This window comes from Heliangelus exortis, chromosome Z (assembly GCF_036169615.1).
Source record: "Heliangelus exortis chromosome Z, bHelExo1.hap1, whole genome shotgun sequence".
Classification (NCBI taxonomy): domain Eukaryota; kingdom Metazoa; phylum Chordata; class Aves; order Apodiformes; family Trochilidae; genus Heliangelus; species Heliangelus exortis.
The window spans coordinates 61,981,623-61,990,297 of NC_092454.1; the positions used below are offsets into that span (position 1 = coordinate 61,981,623).

The 8,675-nt window shown below is 40.5% G+C and overlaps 1 protein-coding gene across 1 annotated transcript; it reads left to right on the top strand.

Moving 5' to 3' along the window:
- The first annotated feature begins 1,075 nt into the window (after positions 1 to 1,075).
- Positions 1,076 to 7,376, top strand: LOC139789890 (uncharacterized). The gene is made up of 6 exons (XM_071731007.1): positions 1,076 to 1,267; positions 2,624 to 2,707; positions 4,641 to 4,700; positions 5,156 to 5,224; positions 6,551 to 6,716; positions 7,008 to 7,376. Exons 1-6 carry the CDS (start codon positions 1,096 to 1,098, stop codon positions 7,234 to 7,236), a joined length of 780 nt encoding a protein of 259 aa, XP_071587108.1. The 5' UTR covers positions 1,076 to 1,095; the 3' UTR covers positions 7,237 to 7,376.
- Positions 7,377 to 8,675: the final 1,299 nt, after the last annotated feature.

Genomic DNA, 8,675 nt, shown 5'->3' on the forward strand with positions numbered 1-8,675 from the left:
AGCCAAGAGCCATTTTACTGAACTGCCAAAAATGTGCAGGCTGGATCTCTGTGCACCACCTCATCAATACTCTTCCTTCTCATCTTTGAATTGCAATATCAATTTAAAATTCTTGGTTATGTGAGTAACAAGGGTCAACAGTAAAACAGCTTATCAGTGCTGATTAAATCAGTATTAACCAGCCATGGCCCTTTATTCTCCCAGTATAATTATTTTATTCTCAGCCTTTAGGCTTTCTTTTTTGTTCTGAAACACTTTCCTCAGAGGATATTTTTCATTTACCTTTTAAAAACCCGACTTTTCTTTCTGTAGTCAGCAGGGGGTGCTATGTCATTTACTTATGTAAGATTTCAGCGATTTGTGCTTTTCCTCTTTTTTTTTTTGCCCTTTTCTTGATTTACTTGAGACAGAATGATTCTCATGCCTCAACATTTCTTTAAAAGGCTCTTGTACAGAGGCAGTCACATGGGTAGTTTGACAAACTGCTACAGGTCAGGAATAGGATACTTTTCTCTGCGTTTTCCACTTAACAATTCTAGACATTACCAAAATTCTATTTTATGCTTTATCTAAAAAAAAAAAAAAACCAACAAAAAAGCAACAAAACCTAAACAAAAAACATTGTATTTCGAAGCGATGAAGTCTTCGGCGTTTAGACAGAGAATTTGTAACCAGAAGCATCCACTTGCAACAGCTGCAGCTCACAGCCAAGCAAAAACAACAGGCGAGAACTGAACGTGTTGAATCTTATGCTTGTAGTCTGGGGTTGCAGGATGTATGCTGCCAACAAAACCTCAGCAGAAGAGGTATTTAAAAAAAAATAAAAATAAAAATAGGCGCTGTTAGAAGTGACGGTGCCAAACGGAGCCCCTCCCCTGAGCACCCCCAGCACAGTTTAACAGTGCTGAGTTGCAGGGGAGAGGAACCCTTCACTCCTGCGCCCACGGGGCCCCCTGGAGCTCCCTTTTTAATACGAAAGAATAATCGTGTGCTCTTCATTTAAGTACCCTCTGTCCCGCGGTGCAATTCGCGCGGCTTCCCCTGCCCGGCAGGGTTACCTCCCCCTCTCTGCCTTATGACGTTCCCAGCGCGGTGATGACGTCATCAGCGCCCCACCTCTGCAGCCGTATCCCACCTCTCATCAGCCGCCGCCACCCGGAGAATCTCTGGAGCAGAAGCACCGTTTCTGCTATGGAAGTCACTTTGCTTGTCTTTTTATCCCTCATAATTTCCGCAGAGGCTACCAGGGAATTTATTTCACCTCCGGGTATGTTCTGATCAACACTGTTCTGGTAGAAATTACTACAGAGCTTACAGTCTGCTAGATATTAAAAAAGAGAGAAGGCACTTGTTCCTCTCATTATTATTTAGATAAACGAGGTATTTTCCTCAGAGAGCCTGCTTACACCATTCCCTTCTAATGTGGCACCACTGTTGCTTTGAAAACCAATTGTTCAGTTTGACTTGTTCTGCTTGTGTGTGGGTGCAAACACACAGAGAGCTTGCCCAGCATCTCCAGGAACCACACAGCATCCATTCAGAACATAACTATTAGAGCTGGTAACACCAGAGAGAAGAGCATCTGCTCACAATTCTGTGAACCAAGCAACGAGCTGAACTGGACACTGCCCAACCTTTAGCCAGTCCTGCAGAAAGAGGACAGTTCAGTCACCAGAAGCAGTAACACAAAACACTCCTGGCTGCTTCTCTGCATGGATCTGGCTGAGGTTCACCCTTCCACAAAGGGATGGGGGCGGGGAAGTTTCATATGGTGAAAAAAAGGATTGATAGTTTCCTGACCACTGCAGCTGTTACTTTGCAGTCCAGACTGGCATATTGTTTCCTGAGCCTGTATTATTTCTGTCCTAACTGAGAAATACTCTGGTTGCCATGCTGTACTGTGAAGGCTGCAGATTAGAGCCATCAGGGAGCCTAACACAGGGGACAGTTCCTGCATGCCAGTGTATGTACAAACATACCTGTTGGAAACAGGCAGTGCTAGAAATACAGATTCAGATGACTATTGAGATCCTGCTTTAATAATGGCATTTTTAAAAAGTGAACAGTGTTGTTTTATAATTTATTAAACTGATTTTAGTCACTTGTTGCAGCAAATGTATTTTAGAATCCTAGAATCATAGAATTAGCCGGGTTGGAAGGGACCTCAGAGATCATCAAGTCCAACCCTTGACCCACCGGTGCGGTTGCTAGACCATGGCACTGAGTGCCACATCCAGTCTCTTTTTAAGTATCTCCAGGGATGTAGAATCCACTACTTCCTGGGGCAGCCCATTCCAATGCTTGATCACCCTCTCGCTAAAGAAATTCTTTCTAATATCCAACCTAAGCCTCTCTTGGCACAACTTAAGACTGTGCCCTCTTGTCTTGCTGAGGGTTGCCTGGGAAAAGAGACCAACTCCCACCTGGCTACAACCTCCTTTCAGGGAGTTGTAGAGAGTGATGAGGTCTCCTCTGAGCCTCCTCTTCATCAGGCTGAACAGCCCCAGCTCCCTCAGCCTCTCTTCATAGGGCCTGTCAAATCATCGGCTAATACAGCTTTAAAAAAACTCCACATACTTGATTAAGAAGTTACTTACTAAGTCTTTTCTGGATTACTACAAAGTTGTACTACCTGGAGACTATTCAGAAGAGAAAGAAGACAGTGATTATGATGCCGACAATGACACTGATGTTGAAGGAAGTCCTGGTAAGATTATTACAGAAACAAGTAAAATGAAATTAAGTTGCAAAGCAGACATTCTGTCACTTCAGGATCAGGTGCTCCAAATTGTATGTGGATTCTCCCTTTTCTATGATGTGAACGTAGCGTTTGCAATCCCTGCTCATATTTTTTCACAGAGTTGCTGTCAGTTGAACAAACCATTTGGATGGTTTATAGCTTAACACAAATTCAGTGAGGAGGTTGTAGTAACACTATTTAAATGTATCTAGGATCCTGTTGGCTGTGTCCTTGAAACATAGCCCTGTTCTTTCATCATGGAGTGGCATGCCTGGAGCTCACAAATGGGAAATAAATGAAAGGCCCATCTGCAGTGGGACAGAGGAAAAAGCAGACTAGAGAACACTTCAAGGATGAAGTCAACTTTTCTTTTTTCTTGGCAGCTCTGAAAGGCATAGATTTCAGAGTATCAGAATGTTAAGGAATGGAATTACAGAATACCACTGTAAGGACAGGATTTTAGCTTAATGTTTCTTCTTCTAATGGAAGAAGATGAAAGAGAGAGGAACTGTGCTGTACTATTCAGTCCTTGAACTAAACATATTCAAAACCTGTACTATTAATTTATAGACATATTGTAAACAAAAATAATGATGAACAAAACCAAACCAACCAACCAACCAACCAAAAAAAAAAAAAAAAAAAGAGGAAAAAACCATGTTGTATGTGGCTCTCAATTTTTACTTCCACTTTATGCAGGTACAGAATAGTGCATTTCAGTTTTTCGAAGAAGAGAATGGTTGGTTTCTCTGTAAAAATGACTATTTAGTGAGCAACAAATCAGCTGAAGCAAAACTAGGTAGTCTGAAAACCATCTATCTTACTTGGTTGTGGCTGTTTTTGTGAATATTACCATTGTGATTTTTGGAAAATACCAGACTTAAATGGCAAGGATAGGAGTTGAACTTAGCATGCATTTATTTATAGTTTTTTACAAGAACACCTGTGTTCCAACTTGATGATAAAGAGGATCTGTTCAAGACAAGTATGCAGAACTTACAGGAGAATTTTAAATAGCAGAATATACCACTTTTGTCAAACTGTAAATAGATGCCAGTTGCTTAAGCAATAGTAAGGTCCAGAAGGAAGAGCCTGGCACATGTATCAGGCAGCTATGCATCTCACATTGTATCTCATGTTGCCTTCCTCTGTTACCAATACAGCTGTTCTGAGAACAAGACAAATTAATGAGAGGTTAAGTAAAGAAATCCTGAACTAGTCCCAAACCACTAAGCAAAATTAAAGAATGACAAGTGAGAAAGAAAAACAAACATCCTGCTGCCCACCCACCTTTTAACAAAGTATGTTCATAGATGTAATTTGACTTCTGAGTAGCCAGATCCCACCGATTTTGGCTTCATTTCAGTATGTTTCAGAAAACTTAGGCTATCCACTGCCTGCTGGTGACCTTTGTGATAAGCTGCATGGTTTATAATTCATGTTTAATATGAGCCCACATATCAATTAACCACAGAAAATAGGTAAAACTACTGTCTGTCCACAGTCCCTTTCCAGTTCTATCTGAATTCCTTAAGATACTTCTGCTATAATTTAGGTATAACATTTTAATCTATAATAGTAATATTTTTTTTCAATGAGTGACTACCTACATATAAGAAGTGCCATACTGGTGGTGGCTGTCACACTCACCACATCTGCCAAGAAACATATAAGGTGTTCTCATGTACAAACTGTTAACCCATCCAGAACATTACAGGAAAATTACACATTGGCTTCCATACTTGGCCATCAAAAAACCAGATATGAATCTAGATAATGCTTCTGGAAGAACAGCTCTTCCTTAAAATTTTTATATAGATTGGAATTTTTTTAAAGTATTTAGTTTCTATTCCTAAGAAATTTACCCTGACTTCGGCTTCTTTATTATTACTGCTTGCAGCAAATTTTGCCTTCTCCAGAGGAGTGAAAGAAGAGAGTTTTGAGGAAGAGCAGACCATAGGTAACAGCTAATTAGCATTTTCATTGGAGTTCCTAGTGTTGTACCATTACACTAAAAATCTGTTCTGATGTGCTGATCTGACACAATTTTCCCAGTTTCACTGAGCTCAAGACCAGGTATTCTTCCCCTGTTTATAAGGTCAGAACATACAGCTATTAAGTTCTCAATTTTTTAATCACTGCAGAATTGCAAAGTATTAGAGCTTAAAATGTACCTTTTTTTCCTGAAGAAATAAGTTCCTTCCATTTTTCTAGCTTTTAGGCCTTTTTTATAATGCATCAGATTTCCTAGGCATGATTCTTCCGTTTCCCTTTGATGTCAGTTGTTGAATTTTCTTACTTTTCTTTCCTCTGCTTTACTTAGGAATAAGCTTCACAGCTATTCAGCTGTTCTTTATTATTATTATTATTATTATTATTATTATTATTATTATTACTATGTATTTTTATTTCCAGAATCCATATTTGGACCACATTACCTTACCACTCTCATAAACAGCCAGGATGAAGAACCACCTTTGGATGGTATGGCAGAGAACTCAGTAAAAGATTAAAATATAAGTTCAAGACTAGAAAAAATTGCTTACTGTGAGGGTGGCAAGACACTGGCAGAGGTGGCACACGGAGGCTGTGGATGGCCCATCCCTGGAGGTGTTCAAGGCCAGGCTGGATGGGTCTTTGGGCAACCTGATCTAGTGGGAGCTATTCCTTCCCAGGCAAGGGGAGTTGGAACTAGATGAGCTTTAAAGTCCCTTCCAACCCGAACCATTCTACAATTCTAATGTAAGGTTTCTCCTGAGTAATAATAGGGTATTATATACCTTACATTTTTTCAGATCTAAGAGGCAAATTTATGAATATTTATTAGGATGCCTGTGAAAGTAATAGAAGAGCATATACAGTGAATTTCAATTTGATAGATCAAGGAAGGTTTATGACTGGTTTGGAACCCTTTTTTGACACTGAATTAGACACTACTTAAGAACCATATAATGCAAAAGATGTGATGGTACTTTTTATTGCAACAAATTTGCCTCAGGAAAGAACAAGACCAGGAGAAACTGAGGAGGTTTTAGATCTATACAAACCACAGCAAGACTAGGATACATAACTAGCAATAAAAAGCAATTAAAAAATTTAAAATATTACTAGATAGTGTCTAACTTTCATCCGTCTTCACAGGCAAGAGAAGTAACCAAGTGTTAGTAGTCACACAGAAATAATTTTAAATGCTTCTAGAACAGCCAAATGCTTGCAAATTATTATTATAATCCTACTTGTTTTTCTTGAAGCAAAATAATTAGCTATATATTTAAATAACAGATGGAAACACAGAAAAGAGATGGATTTCTGTAATTGCACTAAAGGAGATTTTATCATTAAGCAAGAGCACATAATCAAGTTCCTGATATCCATGAAATAAGACAACATCCAAGCCATGTGCTTTTCTAAGAAATGCAAAGAATATAGGATATAGGATAGCAGTGTTGATGGGTTTTGCAAGGGTTTCACAGATGTTTTAGACCATCTCATCTCATCATAGGTGAAAAAAACAGGTTCAAATAAACTCAGAGTAGTAGCATCTCTGCAGTCCCCATGACCAGCTATACCTCTGTTTGAATTACTTTTTAGGATTGACATAAATCCTCCTAAAGAGACTGGAAGATATGCTTTAGGCCAACTTATTGACAGCTAAATAGATGTAGGCTTTCACAAAACTTGTCTTTTTATTTATTAAGTGCTTAGCTTAATTTGCAAACCACAAAGATATAACCCATTTTTATCTACACTGATTTGTCCAAGACATCACCTGTGTATGCACTAGTGGTGTGGTATGCTTTTCTGTCACAGTGTCAGACAGAGCTGATTTGCTTCAAAGGAACACAGCTGAAGAAGAGAGCCAAGAAAATTCTGAAGTAAACGTAATGCTTATTATATCATGTGTAACTCTCACCTGCTCCATAATGTTTATGGTATGCTGTTGTGCATCTTTCATCAAGTACAGACTGGACAATAGGTAAGTTTTCCAGTCATGGGCTGTGCTTTTCTTTATTATAGCAGATATTACTAAAAAATAGAAAAATATATTATTACCAAGACTGTATGTATTAAACATTTCTTTATAAGTTGAGATGCTCCTCTTCAAATCTTTAAAAAAAAAAAAAAAAAAGAAACTTCAGTAGCTTCTTTTGAAAAAAAAAAAAAAAGAAACTTCAGTAACTTTTTATCCCTCTTCATCAGCATCTCAAGTTTCTACTGGATTCCTCTGGTTAGAATAATGTAATGACTTTTTTGTTCTCTGTTTTAGGGATTTTTCTTCATGTGAGCACCTGAATACACAACAGAAAGAAGCTTTTCCATTGTACTCTGATCCAGTTTCCAGAGCTCCAGACTACAGCCAAAGGGATAGCTGGGAAACTACACCTCCAGTACCTTTACCTGTCATAAAATCTGTAGCCGATTTATCAGTTTCTAGTTCATCGGGTCCCAGCAGTGTTCCTTCATATGAAGAGTTAAAGGACACCACAGCTAAATAGTCTCATTGACAATGACTGACAAGTTCTCTAACTCAGATGCTGCTATGTGTGAAATTATATTTACAAAAATATACTTGTGATAGTCTGTAACTTGAAATTTCATGGCAGGACGGAATAAATTTCACGCTCTGATATAATAATGATTTGTAATTAAAATTTTAACTGAACTGTTTGGAGGCAAATACTAACTGTGTCAGAACTGAGCACCAGGAGATACAATCACAGCCTCACAACAGCTCCACATTATTCCTCAAGTTAAAAAGGAATAGCTGAAACACAATGACTTCTTGAACTTAATCAATCCAACATTAGTAACACACACTGAATAGGAATCTCAGAATGACAGAATCATAGAATCATCTGGGTTGGAAAGGACCTCTGAGATCATCAAGTCCAACCCTTTAATCCACTGCCACTGTGGTTACCAGACCATAGCACTGAGTGCCACATCAGTCTCTTCTTAAAAACCTCCAGGGACAGAGAATCCACCACCTCCCTGGGCAGACCATTCTAATGCCTGATCACCATCTCTGTAAAGAATCTCTTCCTAATATCCAACCTAAACCTCCCCTGGCAGAGCTTAACTCCATGTCCTCTTGTCTTACTGGTAGCTCCTTGGGAGAAGAGCCCAACCCCCCCTGGCTCCAACCTCCTTTCAGGGAGTTGTAGAGAGTGATGAGGTCTCCCCTGAGCCTCCTCTTCTCCAGACTGAGCACCCCCAGCTCCCTCAGCCCTTCCTCACAGCATTTGTGCTGGATCCCTTCACAGCCTCCTTGCTCTTCTCTGGACCTGCTCCAGCACCTCAATATCCTTCCTGAGCTGAGGGGCCCAGAACTGGACACAGGACTCAAGCTGTGGCCTCCCCAGGGCTGAGTACAGGGGCAGAATCCCTTCCCTGGACCTGCTGGCCACACTGTTCCTGATCCAGGCCAGGATGCCATTGGCCTTCTTGGCCACCTGGGCACACTGCTGGCTCATGTTCAGCTTCCTGTCAATCCAGACTCCCAGGTCCCTTTCTGCCTGGCTGCTCTCAGCCACTCTGTGCCCAGCCTGAAGGTACCAGCCCTTGAAGTACACCCATCCCTCCTGGAACAAACCCCTTTGTTTTTAAGGGCTGTTTCCCAGGGTACACTCTGAATCAGTCATCTGACAAGGCCAAAAACTGCCCTTCAGAAGTCCAGCATAGAGGTTTTATGTTGGCTCTCCCTGCATCCCTGAGTATTGAAAACTCACTTATTTCATGGTCACTGTGCCCCAGAGGGCCTCCAATCAGTACGTTTCCCACCAGCCCCCGAGGCTGTCCCGAGGCAAGTTGGCCTTTGTGGTATTTCTGGCCTCTGTGAGCCCTTGACTTTGCTTGTATCCAAATCCTCCTGCAGAGCCCCATACAAGGGCACTACAGGGGGGGAACTTCTCAGGGGAACATGCTTACTCCATTC

Bases quoted from the DNA above. Each gene is read 5' to 3' on its own strand.
- LOC139789890 (XM_071731007.1), top strand. From the start codon at position 1,096: ATGACGTCATCAGCGCCCCACCTCTGCAGCCGTATCCCACCTCTCATC. The intron at 2,708-4,640 runs GTAAGATTATTA...TACTGCTTGCAG, and splicing joins TGATGTTGAAGGAAGTCCTG to CAAATTTTGCCTTCTCCAGA. The intron at 5,225-6,550 runs GTATGGCAGAGA...TTTCTGTCACAG, and splicing joins TGAAGAACCACCTTTGGATG to TGTCAGACAGAGCTGATTTG.